This window comes from Parambassis ranga, chromosome 8 (assembly GCF_900634625.1).
Source record: "Parambassis ranga chromosome 8, fParRan2.1, whole genome shotgun sequence".
Classification (NCBI taxonomy): Eukaryota; Metazoa; Chordata; class Actinopteri; family Ambassidae; genus Parambassis; species Parambassis ranga.
Window position 1 is genome coordinate 14,436,038 of NC_041029.1, and position 22,146 is coordinate 14,458,183.

The window sequence follows — 22,146 nt, forward strand, 5'->3', positions numbered from 1 at the left end:
CATGCTTTGCTATAAAAAGAGACTTAGCCTTGGGACTGGGGGGGCTTTGCTGTTGAAATTGTTGATTGATACGTGTCAAACAATTGATCTTAATAAATTCCCGCGAAAGGCTGAACCTCTGACTCCAGTTGTCTGATTCAATCCTCAACATGTGACACCACACAATAACTCACAGTAATATAATGAAAATAAATGTGGATGTTTCAGTTTTTTTGTGTCATGATAGAAGACAGTGGGTTTTTTTACGAACGACAGCCACTCCTGGCATAGCTGTGAAATCAGAGGTGAATCAAAGACTATGTGTGGGCCGTTGGCATTTTCATGTTCTCTAAAAAGTCCTTCATATATCGGTAACATTTCCTGCCACGCAGGCCCAGAGCGAGTGGCAGAAAGGTATGCTTCCTCTTTCCAAAAACACTCAAAAGCAAGGTGCATTGTTTCCTCAGAATCAGAGGAGGAAGTGACATGTGATTATCAGATGGATGGTTCCTCTTTGTGCTCCGTTTAAACTTCAACACACACACGAAAAAGTCCTCAATTCCAGTACCGGGAGACGGAGACTCAGAGGTAAGAAACTCAGGTGTGATTTTCATTTTTTCATTCAGGCTGTAAAGAGATTTAAACGCTTCTGTCTTGGCTCCTAGACTTGGTCCAAGCTCCTCAGTGCTGCTCAATTAAACCTGAGAAGTTTAGAACAAGTACAGGATCTGTGACGGCCACGGCAGCCGGCGGGCAGAAATATGATGATGGGTTTTTTTTAAGAGAAAAGGCACAAATAGAGGCAACTGTTTTATTTTTTAAACATTGACGTACACTGTAGGGTCTCACAGAGGGACAGCAAACACAGAGAGGACCTGATGAAATGCATGTAAGACAGATGACAGGGCAACCTTCAGCTGTCACGCCCCTTGGCAGAAATCCAGCATCAATAAAAACACTAAAAGGGAGCGGAGGCGTACAGTGCAGCTGCATGGAAGACAAACTTTGTGTGTGCACACGCGCAAATACTTGTGCATTGGCTTATAAAGTATATTTCCCTGAGCAGGAGGCTCAATCAGCATAGAAAACCCACTCATCTCCACACGTACCAGCGTCGCTCTGAAAGTCACTCAGAGGGCGCAGACAGGCGGCTGGTTTGAAGACGACTGATTTAAAGTCTGCTGATCTGGTGATGTCATAAACAATACTGTTCAGAATCATGGCTGCTGCACCGTCACACGCAGACGCCTGTCATCATAACGCTGTGGTAGCCCGTTAGCGTCCGTTAGCAGAGTTTACACTTAATCCACGACAGCTGAGTTCTCACAATGGCCACTCTTTAGCTTAGCTCAGACATAAAAACTGCTTGGTTGGGTTTACAAAGGGATCCATGGTTCACAGCTGCTGCTCCACCTACTGTATGATTATCTTGTCTGAAAATGGAGACATGATGGTGTGTTCAGGGTGCTTCCAACTGTAGGAACTTTCCCTTTAGTTCCTCTTTCAGAGAGAGAAGAAAAGAGTACCTGCTGCTGGGAAGGCCCTGAAGTCTGCAGGGGCAGAGCTCCAGGCAGCTAAAGTCAGTGTGGGTTTGGTCAAACTAACAAAAGATGAATAAATAGACACAAAGAGCAGCAGAACACAGGATGAACAGAAACACTGACAGAGAGGTAAGGCTTGGTGGCGGAGTTTAGCCACAGATCGTGAACGCTGCACGCAACCACTGAAGCTAAACAGGCTGACACCACCTCGGGCACCAGACCAGAAGACTTTAACCCATTCCAGGCGTTTTACATTACATTACATTAAATAAGACTCACAGAGAAGGATAAGCTGTGTAGACACTGGAATGGATGTCTCTTTAGTTACAGCGTGCATGCCGCCGTTCAACCAAAACATCCAGATCCTGCACACTGCTGACAGAATACACAGGAAGTGAACGCTCTTTAATTTGAGCTGCATGATAAAATAAATAAGGCTGAAGTTATAATTTAAACTGAAGGTCATGAACCGTTTATTTCATTTGCGTGTTAATAATCCAGCTGAACCGATCATCTAATAAATATCATCTACTAGCATTCTGCGGATGCTGAAGGTCCTTTTTTATGACACATTTTTCCCACAAATGGTGCAAAAAGCTGCATAAAAATATAGTTTGATGCATCAAGAAGAAACCAGCAGCTCTGATCAGTGCATCGAGCATCAGTACTGACTAACGTTGCTGCCGGAGAGTACATCTGGATGAGGCAGCGTCACGCAGACATCAACTTCAGTTAGTAAATATTGATTCTTTGTTAGAAACTAATGGGATATTTGAAATTAGTGAAGGTCTTTAGGACCATTAGCAAACACTTTAGGCACAGCTTGTGTCTGAAACTTAGCCGGTACTGGTGTCGAGTTCAATATGTGATCGGTACCCAAGCCTATTAATCACATGAGCCACGTGAGTATTGAAAAAAATGTCTCTTTCTCCTGTTAGTGGACTTTTGTCCGTCCTTTGTTGCAGACTAAGCTCAGTGATGAGATCTGAGGTCCTGTAGTGTTTGACAAAATAACTTGATGCTAAATACAGAGCATCTTTTTTCAAGTCATTGTAGCCGATGCTTTTTTTGTTTCAACGTTCAGTAAGAAGATGAATAACTTTGGTTCATTAATGAAATGTTAAATTTCTTCAAAATTAAATAGCATACATTTATTCCTTGACATAACAGCGCATGGATGGTGACGTTAGCTTACAGTTACGGCAGAGCTGCGCCTGCTCTCAGTCACTGACACCCACCTCTTCTCTCACACACACACACTCTTTTCTAGTCGTCCACGGTGATGTTGCGGAACAAATAGGCCATGGACTCTCCGTTGTGGATGCGGCGGATGGCTTCAGCCAGGATCATGCTGACATCCACCGTCTTGATTTTGGGACACTGGAGCTTTTGGACTTCGTGCGGCACCGTGTTGGTCACCACCACCTGAGGACGCAAAGAACAGGAAGTCCAGGAGAACTGATGCATTAGTTTATGATGTTTGAGAAGTTACAGTTGATAAAACATCAGGTACACAGTTTTAAAAAGTGTCTGTCTGTCGGTCTAACACGGGACTCCAGAGGTCTCAGTTATATTTTAGCATTTAATTTCCCATCATGTAACATTATGACACAAGCTATGGTCACTACAGTAGTAATATGTACCATCATTTATTTAGCTGGCGTCAAATTGCTAAAGCAATTAAGACTAATAAATCTCTCCTTGTTGTTACAACTCTGCAGAAATCGTGTCCTTTAGCAGGAAATGTCTCATTTGTCTTTATTGAACTAAAGAACAAACCCTTCTTTGTTGGTTTCAATGAGTTCCTCACTGGGTCACTTCTCCTTTTTATGTTTTTGTTTGAGTGTCCTCACCTCATCGATGGCCGACTCCTCGATGAGCCGCGGAGCATCGGCAGACAGCAACCCGTGCGTGGCCATGATGTAAATCTTATAGGCTCCTCTCTCTTTCAGGATCTCTGCGGCCGCAACAAAGTCTCCCACATCATCGATGATGTCATCCTGCAGAAAGAGAACGTGCTGTTGATAAAACACCGGCCTTCCTGTTTCTGTCTCAGGTTCTCAGGCTCAGTTTTTCTGTGTATGGTTTGTATGTTGATAAAACAGATCACGTCACACATGTTTATGGTGAGCCAGAAGTGAGAATTACCAGCTAACCAGGCCTGTAGTCACACTAACAGACACACACACAAACATATAACAACCAGGAGGACCTTTGGCTGACAAAGACACACAGACTTCGGCTACAGAGAGGGAATATAAGGGAGAAAGGTTTTTTTTAACATTATTTGTTCACAATATCATATCAGAGGACTTTTTATTTGGCCGCCATGAGCACCCATACCGTAACACCTAGTATAGATGTGCATCTAAAATCCTCACATCATGTGTTTGAGACACAAACATTTTAACACAGTCTTCCTCTTACTCATCTTTTTAAACAGAAATATGACCAAATCAGAACAAAGGGAAATTCACTGATTGTTAATCAGAAATGAACGTCTTACCACGATGATGGCAATTCTTCCACCCACGTCTCCAACCACAGTGATGGGAGGTTTCTCTTTGGCCATCATTACTGTAAAGGAAAGCACACCGGGTTAGCTGTGAGAACACCTCCAGGAGGTCGAGTGTTCAGCATCTCCAGGAGTAAATCTCAGTAGATTGGGTAAAATGGGTTGAGAAGATGGTTATAAACATGAGTTTTTATTGATTGATTTGTAAATATGGTGCTGTGTTAGATTTACATAACGGTTTTTAGAACTTTTTCCCCCATTCTACCCCTCAGAGATTAGACTGAAATGCCAAACATAGTGTAGAACATGCCATGCAACGATCAAAGGGGTTTTTTTTTTCTGCCCAGTATACCCAATCAGAAGACAATGTATTGCTGCCTGGACACACAGTCACCCTCAGGCCCAGGCAAGCATGGCAAGCATGTGGCAGCATAGTAAGACGAGAAAGCACCAGACAATCTTTGTGTCACATGGGGCAACAGCGGCAAGCACTGATGAGGGTTCCTTCATACACGCTTGCCATTGTTCTGGGATCAGTCGTCAGTCGAACGTCAGAGCTGCCAGGAGCTACGTTTACATGCACAGTCAGACTCACAGACACATTTATCCGGTCTATTTTCTCATTTTACTCTCTCCGGGCTGCATGTAAAACACCATGCGCCTCCTCATACTGCCAAACGCACAGAGATGGATCTAATAAGCTCAGCTGTGTGTGTGTGTGTGTGTGTGTGTGAGTCACTGTTGTGCATGTAAACACAGTCTCACAAAGGGAAACAATCAACCGGTAAACAATCAGCCAGCCGAGCCGATTGTGGAGGAAAAAGAAGCAGAGAGAGGAGGAGCATGCCTTGCAGATCACTTTGCTGAATACCGTGAGTCCCACAGCATCAGAAAACCTGCCAGTGTCACATTCAGTCCTTCACTGACCAAAAAAAACAGCAGAAAGCCACGTCGTCAGCAGGACACACACACTTCTCACACACATACATTGTCTTAGGACAGCTTGCTGATGTGATAAAACTACCTGAGAAATGTTTGGTCAGATGTTGCGTGTTTACTGTTGTTTGGATAACCAGTCAATCAACATTAGGGATGCACGATAATGGTTTTAATACACACATACACACACACACACACACACAAACACACCCTGCACACTGAAAGAGAGACAGGTGTGGCTTCTGTTACATGATCCATCACCTGAAGTCCAAAGTCCAGGTGTGTCCAGCAGTAATGTTAATTCTCAGAAATCAGATACATCTTCTTTAATCTTTCTGACTGTTGTTCTGCACAAAGACGTGTCTGAATTCTCTCTGCTTGAAGCCATGACTATACTATTTCCATAGAGGTGGAAGCAGGACTTAATGTGGCTGTGGACAATGAGCTGACTGAACAAGTGACAGGAGTGGAGGAAAAATTCTCTGAGACCCCGTTTACACAAACACACGTATCTGTAAAAACGACTTTTTCCTTCGTTTGTGCCTTTCATGTACACATAAACTGATTCAAAAGTGCATTCGCATTTGAACGTGAACTGAAAAACGGAGTTTGCAGCAGTCTGCGCGTCAGTTTGTGCGACCTTTTTTTGTGTCGTACGGCTGCCAGAGCAGGCAGTAGTCTAGTAATGGAAGCATTCCGGGTAGCATTTAAATTTAGCAATTTTTGGAAACAACTTCTGACAAAAAGAGCCAGACTGCGTCGATGAGGCTTCCGATTGGCTTGCACTTGCTCCTTCTTCCTACACTGCCACCCACAGGCTTGGAGTAGTCATGACGACTCTAGGGAGCGTATTTATGCGGGTTAATGTAACGCAAACTATGATGTGTGCACGATGTTATTTTGGAAAACGGAGGAAAGGAAATATTCGTTTTTACAGATACATGTGTGTGCGCAAACGGGCTCTGAGACTGATGGGAGCTGATTGTGAGGTGAACTGTCCCTTTAATTTCACAGGAGAGACTTGATGCTTTCTGCAATTTGTTGGAGGAAAACAAAAATCTTAAAAAGCTTAAAAGTCCAATATCGTGCATCTCTAATCACCCCAGTGGCTCACTAAGGAAACTTAAGAAGTACCAACCATCGCAGCCGTCACATTTCCTCTTACCTTCACTGCATGTTAGGTTTCAGAGGCATGCTGTGTTGTTTTCATATCATGCAGTTACGACCAAATGTTAATCAGGTTTTTTAAACAGAGCAGGTTTAAATATGGGTGGCAAGATGAGTCCAGATACTCCAACAACAAAACAAAATAAAACTCAAGAAAAAAGAGGTTTGGCATGGTTTGATTCATGGAGTTCAAAATAAAATCAGAACACAAGAGAACAAAGAGGGTTTCGGCCATCTTGCAGGAGTCTGGAATCGTAGACAGGTGCAGTAAAAAGTCAAACGCAGCACGGAGCTGGCTGTAGCCGATTGGCCTGCTCGGATGTTTTTTTTTTGTCACTAACTCCACCTCCTGAGTCCAGACTGCATTTCACAAGATGCAACACAAACCCTTCGTCTACACATGCACGAATTGAAGGAGGCATTTGAAGAAGAGGAGTCACTTCATAGTCAGATGTAAATTCAGTTCTTTTTACGCTCGTACTTGGAAGTTCTATGCCAGGGAACGGAGCTTGTTGTTTGCCTGCTATTGTCAACAAATAAACACCACGTTAACACAAAAAATTGCACAAAAATTTCAAACACATGATGCCAAGACTTGTAAAATCCTCTTCCACAGATCATTTTTAAAACTACACAACAAATCAGACTGAATTTAAAAGTCTTCTTTGAAGTGAAGGGAATTTATCCAAAGGAGGATTTTTTAAGTCAAGGTTAAGAATAAGTAAATACTGAACGCAAATATGGAGTCATTTGCCAATGACACAGTCATCAGGTATGATCTGTCGGGCTCAGCTGTTAAAGTAGTCTTACCAGGATTTAACAGTGCAGATAATGGTAACAGGCTGGGTGCCACAGTCACGTTAGTTCTCACCAGAAATGAACATTTTAAAAACAAAACATGTACCAAAAAAAAACCAAGCATGGTTATGACTCTGTGATTGTCAGTAGTTCTCTGTGTGTGAGTCAGGAGTAGCAGCGTGAGTGGGAAGGAGTGTGCTGTGTGGTGTTAAATCATGCAGTGACACAGTTACTCTGAGGTGAGTGAGAATCAGCTCAGACAGGTTAGCACAAATAAGAGCTGTGTTAGCATGTCGGCAGGAGGAGACATTTTTCACAGCAGACAGTAAAAAGTGTTTAAAAGTGCACACAGGAAGGCTCCGCTGTGGCCTGTGCTGGTTTACTGACACCTAACCCTCCTAAAACGGAGGGGTAGTTTGACATGCGCTGTTCCAACTACTGTAGCTCTGGTTATGTTCGCACCACTGAAAAAATCTTAATCTCTGAAAGCTGACAAACGGCTGTTTCGATTGCTATTACATTCATTACGGTAATGACCACATTGCGCGTGTGCCAGGGGCGGGAGTTTTGTGGAGCGTAGGAGAGTTGATGTAAAATAGTTTGAGTTTAGTTTTTGTTTTGTTGCCATTTGATTATAAAGAGAAATTTGATCAGTTTTTTTTTTACTTTTCTTGTTAGGTAAAATAATTAATACAAAGAATGAAGGCAAACTGTTATAATTATAGAAGTGAAAGGGTTAAAAGCCAAGTTGGCTAGCCTGGGGAGACATCCTGATCCTTTCTGTTTTTGTATAAATAGATTGATTCTGGTCTCTGTGGATTGGATTTACCCCTGGGCCCCTGTTACATAAATAGTTACAATTAGTGACAGTGAGTGGAACTGGCTGTGAAGGGGAGGGATTCCAGACCCACAGAGAGGATTGTGTGAATCGGTGTGGCTGGCCAGACTAAGGGTTGGTAATAATGAAAATAGCGTCTCCTCAGGACGTCATCATAAACTGGGATCATAAACTTCAAATTTATTTTCTCCAATTTTCTGAAATCGGGACGAAAAGCTCCTGACAGGCTATAGCACGACTTAGTGCTAGCTGCTCTGAGCTGGGGAATAACTGCAGTATAATGCACTAAGGGACGCAGCATAACATGCAGAAAGCGTACGTGGTGCTCTGCGAAATTTGGCTGATGTGGTATGTTCTAGACTGTGTGTGCCATTCTAAACAGGCCCGGTGTTTAACTTGAGTTAATCCAGTCAAAATGTCTGCTGTGAAACCAGTCTGCTAAATAAAAAAATAAAAACAGTGGAGAGGTATTGAATCACTGCTGAGTTTAACGGTGATGTGACAAAGAAAGAGAGGTCTGACGGTATCTGTGGAGGAAAAAACGTGTCCATCTAAAAAGCTGTTTGACAGATGTGGGTGTTCTTACATGGCAGCTCCAGGCCTGTGTTTCCTGTGGTGTTGCGTACACACGGTGGGGAGTGTCTTCCGTCCGCCATGTCGGACTCCGAACACTGAGCCTCGCCGTGGATCACAGCCAGACCCAGACGCAGCCGCTCTGCATAGGACTGAGCCCTGAAACCGAGACACGAGGCAAAACCTCAGATTAAATTCAAAGAAAATGAGATTAGAGGTGATCATTTGTTTTTTGTTTTGTTTTACCTCTTAGCAGCAGCAGGGGACTTTGCCACAATGATGGCATTTCTGTAATCAGGAATCTGAAGGAAAACAGATCATTCATGAATATTGATCACGAATATTTAACACACACACAGAGCAGACATTCCCTCTGGATCCTCACCTCTTCCTGGATGTACTGAATCAGGAAAGGGGAGGCACGCAAGTTATCCACAGGAAAGCTGAAGAAGCCCTGGATCTCCTTCTGATGCAGATCCATGGTGATAATGTGTGTTAACCCTTTAGGGGAAGATCAAACTCACAGTAAGAATACATTTCATACATCACAGCCCGAGATTAATGTTCTCAACTGCACCTGCTTTAGCTAGCATTGACGCTAAGAGCTTGGACACTATGGAGCCCCTCTTCCTCATCTTGCACTGCTTGCTGTAGGGGAAGTAAGGAATGACCCCGATGATGTTCTTTGCACAGGAGGTCTTGAGGGCGTACGCCATAATCAGCAGCTCCATGATGGCCGTGTTGACATCTCTGAATGCAGCAAACATAAAAAAAAAAACAACGTGGAACAACAGTGAGTGGAAAACTGTGAGCTTAAGGTCTGTGCCGGAAACATGGCTTCCTATGCTCACCTGGGGATGGTCTGGATGATAAAGATGGTCTGTCCACGCACCGATTCCTTTACATCCACTCTGGTCTCTACACAGAAAAAACAAAGAGGTATTATTCATAATGAAGCATCTTACTGTTGTGGCTTCTGCAGGTGGAGCTGGTTTGAACTCATTTATATGAAGTTTTATATACAGCAGATACATCCAGGAGCTCGTCAAAGCCCTCATGCACGAATCTGTCTTCACTTCTTCCTCTGATCATTGATTGTTGCTGAGCTGTTTGATGTTCACAGGAAAAAGATCCTTTTTTTGTTCAAGTTGTTAAAAACTGAAGACACAATAAAATATTCAACAGCCGTGCTGTTAAGTGTTTTTTTTCTTAATCTTTAATTTATTATTAAAATGGTTATTTATTCAGGCAGTCCCACTGAGATTAAAAATCTATTTTTAATGAACAACCTGAAGACTAAAGACACAATACACTAAAGAAGTGTTTAATAAAAACGGTTCAAAGAGTTATATAAAAAGCACAGGATAGAAGGAGCTCCGTTAGGCAGACAATTTATACCTATGCTAAAGTATATGTGTGGTGGTTTGATGTTTGCTAAAAATGTTTTTTGATTTATGCCTGCAGGCTAATGTAAATCTATAATCCTTGTCCAGTTTTTAAACCAGCAACCTGACTGTAATCACAAATATTGTAAACAATATAAACACTATTGGTACAGACTAGAGAAAAGAAATAAACTGGTACTGAGGTTTACTCACAACTGGAAGAAAGAAACGTCAGGCCTGTTATGTGCCATGTGTTTTTAGTTAAAGATACCATGAAACAGCTACTGTGTCAAAGGTGGATCCAGCAGTATTCTAGTGGCTAGATGACTCCTGCAAAATGATGGGGATCTTTGCATCTCATGTGGATGACAGGAAGAGTGTGATAGCTTTAGCCCCGCTGGAATGAAAGATCATTCTCCGGAGGACGAAACACGAGTACAACAAGAAACGTGCATAAATGTTGATCTCATTTTTCTAACTTCGGTAAGACGTCCTCTCGTCAAATTGTGGCGGGATTTTGTAATTTCATGCAGCAACCATCCTCTGCTACCGATGCTAAATCAAACACCACAACAGTTCTTGTAGACAACTGACAAACTGTTCACCTGAAACAGAACCTAATGCTTTTTACACATGCACAGGAGATGGCACATAACTAAAATCTGTCACCTAAAAGAGACTGCGCCTTGGAAATCAGCAGTATCAGCATATCAGCAGAGTTTAAGCACTCTGGGACTGCTCAGGAAATCTTGTGGTGAGCCACTGAGAAGCATCTTGCTAACTAATACCCACTGCAGAGGATATCTGCAGTGGGTCTTCTGATAGTGCTCGGTGACGGTGTTGGCCATCTAAAGGCTGGATGGGCTTGACAATAAGCTAAACAGCTAATTTATGTAATGAATTACACATAATGAAGTCAAAAACTGTTCATGTTCTAACTTTAAACAACAACAAGGGCCAATTGTTCTATCTGTAATCTCTGGCAAACTAATTTCCTCTGGGATTAATAAAGTTTTATCTTATCTCCTGCACATATGTAAAAAGCATTCTGTTCTGTTTGTCAGTAGTGTTGTCTACAAGAACCGTAGACGTTATTGATTTTACAAGACCATGTTAATAAGTCTCTTTCTGTGCACAAAGTCTTATTTTATGAAATAATCTTTCTCATATATTTATTAATCTCTCTGCTTACCACTGTTAGACTCTTGGAAGACCACCGACTTCCCCAGTTCAACTCCGAGCCGCCTGAAACAACAGTTTATAGTCATAAATAAGGCAGTCAGTGATTCAGTCATTTATTCATTCAGTTAGTGTCATCATGCATAGCTGCAGAATCATCCCTAAAGGGATCAATAACAGTCAGATTAATACACTCTTAACTGTAATTAAATATCATGCAGGTTAATTATTAGAAAAAGATGTTTGTCAGTGATCTCCACTGAGCGTCTGACAGACACGGTCAGGTGTCATTTACAACCTGTGACGCCACATTAAACATTAACCAGCAGTCAGAATTAATGCTAATTATTAGTACTCACTCTGTTATCTTCTTGGCCAGTTCTGTGCAGGCTGCGGACGAATTTGCGGAAAAAACTCGGTAACCGCTTTTAGGCACGTTCATGCTTGTACTTGTTCCTGTGATATTTGTAGACTGAATCAGCGGTTTGTTGTTGCTTTTGTCCCCTAGTGACGCTCTTAGTCCTTAGCTACCCTGCTAGCTTGCTAGGCTAGCTACAAAACACTAGCCTGCTACGTGAGCTAATGTACGCGCACTACCATCAGTGTGCGACCTAAGCCTAACGAAACGACAGCTGCAGTGTGAGCAGGAGTTATTTCTGCGTGTGTGTGTAATACACAGAGGGACAGGACGCGGACAAACGGCTGGTACCTGCTTGTCAGGTAGCAGCACTGCAGCCTCACCACCACAGACTGTCACCTCGGAGAAGTACGGAAGCCCCGCCGGGGTCAAACCTGTCCGCTGCGCATTGTGAGATCCGTCTTCAGATGTGCAACAAAAATGTTCACTGTTCACTGTTAAAAAATGCTATTAGACAAATACAACAAGACAACGTTTACATATATATTTCACCAAAAATGCAGTTTACGCAGCAACAACCTGGAGTTTCCTCTATGACGTCACGTCAGACTCTCGAGGAATTTTGGTCCATTAACAACATTGCTTCAGTTCATTCAGGTTTGCGAGCATTCACACTGCACAAACCACCACAGCATTTAACTTGGGTTGAAGTCTGGACATTGATACTTTTTCAAAATTATGAATTTGTATTTTATTTTAATATTCTGATGTAGATTTGCTGCTGTGCTTTGGATCATCGTCCTGTTGCATGACCCTGTTTCCACCCAGCTGCACCTGTCAGGCAGACGACCTCACACTTGTCTCCTCTAGAATCCTCCATTATTCAGAAGAGTTCATGGTGGACTCAGGGTGTCCAGGACCTGTAGCTGCAAAACAAGCCCAAATCATCACCCCTCCACCCCCTGACAGTGGGTATGAGGTGATTCTGCTGCTTCACTTGCAGTACATTGAACTCAGCTTGCAGAAACAAGCCATTGTCTTTGCCTCTTTGTTTGTTGTGTTATGTTTTGACACAAAACAGACAGAAAGGAGGGATTTGAAGTTTGAACTGCCGGTAAGCAGCAGTGTTTCAACTGTCCACTAGATGTCAGTAGTCCTGGATCTGATTCTCATCCCTGTAACATTATTTAGAGCCTGAAGACTTAAAAAAAGTATCTGGCTCCTCTTTAAACATGTGTAATCATCATTTTAATCCATGAACCATAACAAAACAATCTTTTTTTTTACTTGTAACATCTTGTTGTTGTTGTTGTTGTTGTTGTTGTTGTTGTTTCTCTGCTCCTGTAGTTGAACTTAAGCTCTGTTTGGACTGAAGAGTTTGGTGGTCACATGTCTTGGCCTGGTTTTGTTTTCTGTCCTGATGACATGATGGTGAGGTTCAGAATAGCACCCACACACAGCATGCCCTCATCCTGCGTATGAGATGTAACCTCCTCTCTGATCCTGCGGCTAATCCTCCGAGCTAATCCATCCAATCATCAGTCAGAGGCGGGCGGAAACGCAGGACTGTTACAGCACAGACTCAAAGCTTTTACACCTTCATGGAAGAAAAAAGTCTGTGAGCTGATCCACAAGCAGCTGAGGTCAAATCATGTGCACGACCACCATGGTCCTCACCGCCTTCGCTCTCATCCTGTGGCAGAGGTTCTCCAACAAGATCAAGCCGTGAGTACAGGCCGCCTGTTAATCCGGTCATTGTTCAGGTTTAGACTTTGATTTGTTTAATATTTCAGGCTCTGTGTCGTCTCTCACAGGCACAATGAAGATGCTGAGAAAGATGTACCGTACATGAAGAGCAACGGAGCCACAGAGCACCAGAAATGACACAATGAGGGTAAAAAAAACTCAACTACACCTCCCATAATGCAACACTTTCTCATGACTCTCCCTGCCTACTTTATAACAATCATCTTCCGATGATGTCATGATTATATATTCTATGATAAATGCTTGAGTTATTTGTGTTCTATGAGGTCACCACATCTCATTACTTCACCCTTGTGTGAAAGTTTGTGCCAATATGGCCGCCAGCCACACGTCAGCACACACAAGGTTTGCAGCTATATTTAGCATGTTATGTATTCTTATATTTACATTCGAATGTATACAGTTTGTTGTACATATATGAGGTGGTATTAGCTACCCTCCTCATATATGTACAGCATACTGTGTTATTTTTTACCTTTGTTCCTCCCATTCAGCTGTGTGCATCTTCCTGAACCCTGTCCCTCCTCTTCCTCTTCCTCCTCCTTCAGGTTGGTCGTGTTTTGGGTTAACGTGGATAAGGACTTCAGCTTGGCAGCTATGAAATAATTAGATCAAGTGTCGTCATTTACTGGTGGAGCGGGGATCTGACTGTGCTGCTGCTTTTCTGATGAGGGATCTGCTAATAATAAAGAATGTGTCCACAAATACACAGACGGATGAGGAGGACAGTGAGGACACTGCTGCTAGCTCTGTCCTCCTCCTCTGTGTACTCTTGTAATGCCTAAACATGCTGCAGGCCCTGGGGGGTCTCCCTTGGTGACCTCAGGCCGGGGTCTGGACCCCGTCAGCATGTTTGACACCACAGGTGAGGCAGTTTGATTAGCCTGTCCTGTGAGATTATATAACACTGACTCATGCACAAACTACTACTGCTGCAGCCTTTCTATACGAGTCAGTGTGGAGTGAGTCAGTGTGGAGTGTAAGAAATACAGCCAGACCTGACAAGCAGGAACAGATTGCAACACCCTGTGATCACTCTGGTCTTTCTGCGTTTAAATACTCTGAGGAGGACACAAGAACACAAGACAGAACCTGGAATTCAAACAAATGTGCACATTTACTGTATGTTTGTTAGTTTTTAATATTTAGAGCAAGTTGTCAGCGTTACTGTCATTTTGTTCTTTCTTTCTTCTTTTGTCAAGATTGTGTTAATAATAAAATGTTTTTACAGTATTTTTTGCATTTTTCAACAAACATTTTTATGTAAAAAATGACAGAATTAATCAAATAATATTGATTTTTCTGGACTGAATCCATGCACTTGACATTATTTGTTTATTTGAATTAACTCATAAATGCCTTCACGTGACTTCAAAATGTCTAAATCCCATTATAACTTCTCCAATCACACAACAAGCAAAGAATCAGAAGATGGTTTGTGACAGAATAACTGTCTGTTGGCTTGTGGATGTGTCACAGCAGCACGCAGCTCTTCTTGTCTTTGAAGGGGTTGGAGGAGGCAGCGATGCCGGTGAGCAGAGGGTCGCTGCGGCGATGGTCCTGACAGTACTTCACCAGGTCCGCAGCACTCAGAGAGATCTGCTGGGACAGAAGACGCGTCACAGGACTCACAGTCTGACACAGAAACATCAGACAAATATGAGTTAAACTCACCTTAAACCTCTCCATGCTCGCCTCCACCCGCAGCTGATCCACCAGCTTCTGTGCCTGAATAACGCTGTTGCTGCTGCTGCACATCTTCCCTGACATCACCTTCAGGACGAAAACACACACACACACATAAATCTGAGGATCCTCATTCACGTCAGCATCAGCAGCAGGAGGAGAAGCCACTTTTTCACCTGGTCCAAAGAGTCTGAAGGAGCGTCTGAGTTCTTTTTGACCTGCACCACCTGCCCCCCCCCTTTTTATTGCCTGATGGAGGCATTTCAAAGGCTCTGTGGAGAAAGGTCAAAGAACACAGAGGTGGAAAGGTCACACACATCACACATCACTTCACAGCCACTGCTGATGAAAAGATTATTGATGTTGGTTTTCCCTCCGTGGATAAATTATTTTATTTTTTATTTAACAAAAGATGCAGCTCCAAAGGAAACTTTGTCGTTTGATTTGAGTCCAGTGGCCTCGATTTTAAACTCCATGACCTGGATGAATGAGAGCGTCCATGGGTATAAGGTTATTACTGTCAAAATGACACTACATGGTGTGAGTGATGAATTTTGGTGCTGCGTGTTTAAAAGGTTTGAGTATATAATAAACTTTACATGCTAATTGTATATTAAAAATGTGCATTAAAACAATTTAAATGTAGCATATTAGGTGTAGAGAAGATTAATTTAGATACTGTATTTAGATACTGTATTAATCCCAGAGGGAAATTCGTTACGGCTGCTGCACAAGCAGTGTCATACAATTACTAGCAAGGCGCGCCACAGGCTAGGGTGAAGTGTCTTGCCCAAGAACACACAACAGTGACTAGAGTTGGGATTGAACCACCAACCTTCCGGTTATTGGACAACCCTGCTATCCCACTGCGCCACTGTTGCAGGCGTCTGGACAGTTCTAACTGTTTGGTGGGGAAACCAGTTTATATGTGGTTACAGACCTATGTGGGTGGGTCTGGGTAAAACTTAATAAACAATAGCACTAAATGTTTCCATACTTACCTGTGATGTTCTGGCTGACTGGGCCAGGTGTGTCTAACGACTGGCTAACGACTATGAAACTGCCGGAGGGGGACTGGTTGACAGCCCCTTGTTCTTGCTTGTGAGTATGTGCAAACTTCCTTTATCAAACATTATAACGTAAATTTAAGATACATATATAAAGATCGTTATGGCTGTAATACTAAATGAATGGCATAAAAATCATACACAGTTCTATGTGTTAACAGGCACATTAAACAAGGTTGGAAGTGGCAAGCAATTAAATGAAATATTTTTCCGCCATGTTTGTCCCTCTTGGGGTGCCGTACAAAGGAAGTTTCTCAGCAGCAGCAGCAGCAGCCGACACATGCGATGTTTACATAAGTTAATGTCTTCGTTATATGTGTTGTTCTGTCAAGTGGCACCCGCTCACTTCTGAAACCACTTCATCACCCAACGTCTCCTCAACATTAGGTATATTTTATGTTATTTTTTAATTTTAATTTAAGCCAGCGGACAGAGCTAAAAACCAGCTAACAGTTAGCTAGCCGGTCTCTCAGATGATATCACGCTCACATGAATCCAGCATGTTTGGATGAATATATTTGCATCTACTAAGTAAAATATTGGCTTTAATCAATGCACGACTAAATCATTTCCTTAAAGAACAGATTTTGATGAGTTATTTTGCTGTGAATGTGACGTTAATCACAGCAGCTGCTACCAAGACTACAACATGTATTAAACTAAGAAGCCATCAAAACACAACATGTGATCTCACTTAGAGGCAAAGGACTGTGACTTAATGCAGGATAACAAACCTAAGTGATAGGGTAGAAATGTAAAATATAATGTGAATAAAAACAGAATGCAATGATTTCTGTACTCATCCTAGCCCTCTGTTTTGATTGTAAATAGCACAAACAACGAAGATGTTGACTTATATTACTCTATCAAATGTACTTTTTCAGGGATTTGTACATCAGATGTGTTTGTCAGAAGCTCACAAGCTCTTTGAGGTTTCATTTTTCCTGGACACATTTTACAAAGCGTGGTTATTTCACCCTTTCTAAGCAATTTCCCCCTGGGAACAATAAAGTATTTCTGATTCTGATTCTGATCTACAGCAAAGATGGTGGACCAGGCCCCTTCTGTTGCCATGGAGGCAGTCCTGATGCCCAGCTGTGACCTCCCAGACGATGTGCCGAAAATCAAAGGATACGACTTCAACCAGGGCGTCAATCTGAAGGGAGTGCTGGACTCCTTCCTCACCACGGGCTTCCAGGCTAGCAGCTTAGGCTTGGCCATCCAGGAGATCAACCGCATGGTAAGAGGAAGTTAAATTATTTCTGATGTTTCATTATCCATCGCTGCACAGTAGAGCTGATTTTATTGCAAGAAAGCTGTCCATTTAAAGGATGCAGGTTCAGTGTCCTGTGCTCAGGCTGTTGATTCATATTTATAACATTAACTTCCTACCCACAGATAGAGAAGCGTGCTGAGCCGGTGGAAGCAGAAGAAGGAAACGAGACCTCCTCAAAGCCTGGCTGCACCATCTTCCTTGGATACACCTCCAACCTCATCAGCTCTGGAGTCAGAGAGAGCATCCGCTACCTGGTGGAACACAAGATGGTCTGAGTTTATTTCACTCGGCCAGCCGGTTTGAGGCGCACAGGGACAGTTTATCAGAAGTTTTTTCTCTCTCTCTTTGTCAGGTGGATGTGATCGTCACCACGGCCGGAGGCATCGAGGAGGATTTGATCAAATGTCTGGCTCACACATATTTGGGAGACTTCAGTCTGTCTGGGAAGGAACTGCGCCTGAGAGGCATCAACAGGTTGGTAACTGCAGGTTCACGTCTTCTAAGAGATGTTGATGAGGCTGCCCGTCCTAAAGGTTTCTGTACCAATGAAAGAAAATGAAAAAGTAAAAAAACCTCCAGACAAAAATAACAGCGCCCCCTTTAGGAAGAAAATTACTACACATTCTTTACAAACTACCTTCAAAGACATTTTTGGAGGGTTATATGAGAAAATTCCATTATGTCTTTGAAGTCAGTTAGCTTAGCTTAGCACAACTCAGTGACCGAACTCCTTTCGTCTCATTGGCTTCAGAGTGGGGAATCTGCTGGTACCCAATGATAACTACTGCAAATTTGAGACCTGGCTCATTCCCATCCTGGACCAGATGCTGTTGGAGCAGAACACTGAGGTGGGTGTCCAAACACAGACTGCTAAAACACAGTTTTATGTTTTATTCTTGGCACAATGTTACACTGTTTTGTTTCTTTGATTTTTGTTTTTTTTTATCTCAGGGCACCCGATGGACTCCGTCCAAAATGATCCACCGGCTCGGCAAAGAGATCAATAACACAGACTCGGTGTACTACTGGGCGTACAAGGTGAGTCCAGGGTCATATTGGAAATGTAACAAACTGTAAGGAAAGGTGGTTAAGTTGTGTTGTTACGTTCTCCTCCAGAATAACATCCCTGTGTTCAGCCCCGCTTTGACAGACGGCTCTCTGGGTGACATGATCTACTTCCACTCATTCAGGAACCCCGGCTTGATTCTGGACATTGTAGAAGGTAAAAACAGCATTTCTGAGAGAGCTCAGATCAACACAGCGCTCGCAGTTCATGGATGTGCTTTTTATTTACAGATATTCGCAGGTTAAACAGTCAGGCGGTGTTTGCCAAGAAGACGGGAATGATCATCCTGGGAGGGGGGCTGGTCAAACATCACATAGCTAATGCAAATCTGATGGTGAGTACACTCACTACTCATGACTTCACATCTGGGTTTGTTTTTCTGTAAAGTCGTTTTGTGGTGTTTCATGACTCACCGTTTCTCCTGGGTGTTCTTCCAGAGAAACGGAGCCGACTATGTGGTGTACGTGAACACGGGTCAGGAGTTTGATGGCTCAGATTCTGGAGCCCGACCCGATGAGGCCGTTTCCTGGGGCAAGATCAGGACAGACGCCAAACCTGTGAAGGTATTTATCCATATTTGTCCCAGCAGGTCTGGCCATGACCAGACTGAGATTAATCGATTCTATGATAAGAGTTATTCCTCACATAATTAGCGTCAGAGTTGTCTTTCTTGACCTGGACTGCTTTTAGAATGTTTTTCAAGATTCAAGAAGTTTATTGTCAAATGCACAGCAGAGGTTACACTTGCCTTGCGACTTCCTTCACATGACTTTGAACACAACTAAACAAAGATAAAGACATAAACTTACTTTAAACATAGAAAGATTTAAAAAAGATAAGCTAATGTGCAGTTCTGTGTACAGAGGGTAAAGTGTTATCAGGGTTTAAGGTGCATTATATATGCATTATTGTCAGAGGTAGGACATTCAGAATGTGCAAATTTACTTTTAATTTTGTTTACTTTGTACAAACATGCAAAAACAAACATGTGCAAGTTTTGCATGATAAATGTTGAACGCAGTATGTGTGACGTCTCGAGTAAACCGACAAGAGTCTGTAAGAAACAAACATCCCATGATGCATGATGAACGTGTGAATAGTTAACTTCTAAGTGATACTGCATGAAGACATGATGGGGTTAACTCGACTTGTAGCCATGATTGTGCTGTTTTTATATAGAAGACTTTATATGACAGAACATCCAGAGACTACAGTTAGGAGTGTGTGGTTCCTGCTTTGGCCTCATGGGGGCAGCATCTCCACAGGATTTGCAGCATGAAAAGCATGGAACCGGTGTAAAGTGTCAGTACTGTTAGAGTGAGGTGTCACCCTGCTCTGTTGTTGGTCCTCAGGTGTACGCTGACGCCTCTTTGGTCTTTCCTCTGATCGTGGCCGAGACGTTTGCTCTGCACGCCGACAAGCTGACGGCCGGCAACAAAGCAGATTAAAGACGCTTCGTTCGCGGCAGCTCTGCTCCTCCGGGTGCTGCTCTGTTTGTTTTATTGAGCAGTGAATGTTTTGTTGAATATGAGCTGGGTCGGCTTTAAACAGCTCTTTACGATGGGGGAACAGTGGTGAGGGTTTCCTGTTTTAATGCTCTCCGTACCTTCATATTCTTGTTTAAACAGGTCTTTCCTTCTCAGACAGCTGAATGAGCATGTGTGTGTTCTGCATGCACCTCAGACAGTGTGTGTGTGTGTCTGGGTTTACTGCAGTGTGTGTTTGAGACAGAGAGTTTTTATTTATTTCAGCTGATCTTTTTGGTGTTATAGTTTCAGTCATATTAACCTCATACTCTCTCAGGTTTTAAATAAACCAAACCGCACCTTACTGTCACGGATCACTCTGTACCGCTCAATAAATAATCAATAAGCGACTACTTTCTGCTTCTAATAGTCTCATAGTTTTGGTAAAAAGTGAAGCTGCTGATTCTCAGAAACCCTTCAAAGGTCACTTTATTAAAAGCATGTTTATAAAAACAGTCGGGATGCAATAAAACATGAAAATAAAACCCATATGTTCAATAACATAAGTTTATTTAAGGAAGAGAATCAATAATGTACCAAAAATGTCATTCAGCAGCATGAGGGTGGGGGGGAGAGGGAGCATCGGGCTTGTTGTCAGCACACACACAGACTGGGGTGGATGAAATATTCATGTTCTGAGGCACTGCTTGCCGCCATCTTTCAGAGGACAAACATCGGTCTGGCTTCGCTGTGTAGGTGGAGCTCTGAGCTCTTTCTGCAGAATCAACCACATAATCTGGTCATAAAGACATTTCCCATCATCTGCTGCTGTGGGAACGGACGCTTCCTGTGGCTAATCAGCTCTGCTGTGTCCTTTACTCTGAGTTACACTCACTCACTCACTCACTCACTCACTCAGTGTTTGGAAGGGGATTGTGGGTAATTTTTTGTGGAGTGTGTGTGTGTCTGTTTTTAGTGTGTATGGTGACCTTTTTGTTTTTGGAAAGATGGTGGAGTGGAATTGGACCTGGGATAAGGTCAGCTTTCCCAAAACCTAAGCCACATGTGTCTCACACACACACACACACGTGTTGGGCGTACTCGCCTGGTACAAACTGCTTTTCCATTCACTCCTATCATTTCCTATTGGCGGTGGCACCGTGTGTGTGTGTTTGTTTAGGGCTCCACAGTTTTTTGCTTTATGGTTTTTCTATAGAAACTCATGTTTACTCTGTGAGATTACAGAGACCCTGTGTGTGTGTGTGCGTGTGTGCGTGTGGATGAGCTGTAGTCACGCTATGATAATATTGTGTGGTGTCTGCACAGAGCAGACAGTGTCCCCCCCCTCCTCATCCTCCTCCCCCCTCCCCCTCTGTGGAACAATCAGCACACTGTGTGATGTGCAGGGCCGCAGCAGTTATAATGGCAATTATGTCTCCTCCCGGCCATATTGGCAGCGTTTTCATGGTGAGAACCAGCCGGGGAGGAAGGAGCTGACCTGCTGCACAGCTGCAGCTCGGGCTCTGCAGGCTGATTATTTATATTTCGTCCGCTCACTCAGTGTTTGCTCCAACAGATAATTGAAGACAAAGTGCAGATAAAAATGTGGGTTTGGCCTCACAAGAAGCTCCAAGGCTCAGTGCGGTGTGGATTTGCATTTCAGACATGCAAATGATGCAGAGGAACATTCTGCCGCAACCAGCCCAGGTGTGTGTGTGTGTGTGGAATACCCATCTCACTGGCGTCTTATCTCCACCCTTGTTTACCTGTTTTGTTGGCATGGAAACTCCCTCCTTGGCAGCCTATTGGTTGACCTGCTGAAAGGTATAGCAGCAGCCGCAGGTGAGGGAGTGTGAGTGTGTAGGTGTGACGAGGGAACAGAAGAAAGGCGCTTACAGAGGGAGGGGGGGCGGAGACGGAAAGATAAACAGCCCGGTATCAGAGGACGAATACACAGGCTGTCAAGGTTTTATGGCTCAAGACACAAAGTAACAAAGTTAAACTTTAACCCTTTTTGGATTAATATGTGTTAATCTGCACAGAATAATTCTGTTTACTGGATGCTGGGGAAATGTGGTTATTTCTTGGTAGTGGTGCCCCCTATGGGTTGGGAAGTGTAATGAGTATTGAACAGTCCCTCTTTAGCTCAGATGTTTTGATCAGTCAAGGCCAGTATTGCTTATTTTTGTAACATTGTGTACTACAGACATGCAACACTTTTTATCCTTATTGCCTTTAAAGTATTAGATACATATTTGCGCCCCCTATTGGTGTAAATGAAAATGCTCAGCGATCACTTGAGTCCCTTTCTCTGGTGGTTGGGTCGGTGGCGGTCATGTTTTTGAAGCAGTCGTTCCTGTTTTTGATTGAACTGTGTGTCTCAGTCTTGTTGTTGTATTTAGCAGTTTTGGTAGTGATGCAGTGATTTTCATTATATTTTGTATAAAGGTTATTGTGTAAAGGCCGTAACTGCAGCGCCACCGCCCGGCTGCTTGGCTTCATGCTTCTTTCTGGTTGTGGCTCGTTAAAGGTCACAGCGCTTTGAG

General features: G+C 43.1%; 3 protein-coding genes across 5 annotated transcripts; 1 reads left to right on the plus strand and 2 right to left on the minus strand.

Annotated features, from left to right (window-relative positions):
- Positions 1-776: 776 nt before the first annotated feature.
- LOC114439730 (phosphoribosyl pyrophosphate synthase-associated protein 1) lies at positions 777-11,691 on the minus strand. 3 transcript variants are annotated; one of them, XM_028411873.1, is made up of 11 exons: positions 11,624-11,691; positions 10,928-10,980; positions 9,202-9,268; positions 8,928-9,100; positions 8,736-8,851; positions 8,597-8,652; positions 8,364-8,509; positions 6,623-6,664; positions 4,027-4,097; positions 3,374-3,520; positions 777-2,945 (listed from the first exon to the last, which is right to left on the minus strand). In XM_028411873.1, exons 4-11 carry the CDS (start codon positions 9,079-9,081, stop codon positions 2,787-2,789), a joined length of 891 nt encoding a protein of 296 aa, XP_028267674.1. In that variant the 5' UTR covers positions 9,082-9,100; positions 9,202-9,268; positions 10,928-10,980; positions 11,624-11,691; the 3' UTR covers positions 777-2,786. The 3 variants fall into 3 exon arrangements, with proteins under 3 accessions (XP_028267674.1, XP_028267671.1, XP_028267672.1); XM_028411870.1 differs by having other exon boundaries at positions 11,274-11,685; XM_028411871.1 differs by lacking the exon at positions 6,623-6,664 and having other exon boundaries at positions 11,274-11,685.
- Positions 11,692-14,512: 2,821 nt separating this feature from the next.
- Positions 14,513-14,815, minus strand: LOC114439777 (guanine nucleotide-binding protein G(I)/G(S)/G(O) subunit gamma-7-like). Its single transcript, XM_028411932.1, has 2 exons — positions 14,714-14,815; positions 14,513-14,638 (listed from the first exon to the last, which is right to left on the minus strand). Exons 1-2 carry the CDS (start codon positions 14,807-14,809, stop codon positions 14,513-14,515), a joined length of 222 nt encoding a protein of 73 aa, XP_028267733.1. The 5' UTR covers positions 14,810-14,815.
- Positions 14,816-16,035: 1,220 nt separating this feature from the next.
- Positions 16,036-20,013, plus strand: dhps (deoxyhypusine synthase). The gene is made up of 10 exons (XM_028411869.1): positions 16,036-16,179; positions 16,833-17,032; positions 17,191-17,337; positions 17,421-17,542; positions 17,820-17,916; positions 18,020-18,106; positions 18,185-18,290; positions 18,365-18,468; positions 18,572-18,697; positions 19,487-20,013. The coding sequence occupies exons 1-10, from the start codon at positions 16,107-16,109 to the stop codon at positions 19,580-19,582; spliced, it is 1,158 nt and encodes a 385-aa protein (XP_028267670.1). The 5' UTR covers positions 16,036-16,106; the 3' UTR covers positions 19,583-20,013.
- The last annotated feature ends 2,133 nt before the right edge of the window (positions 20,014-22,146 follow it).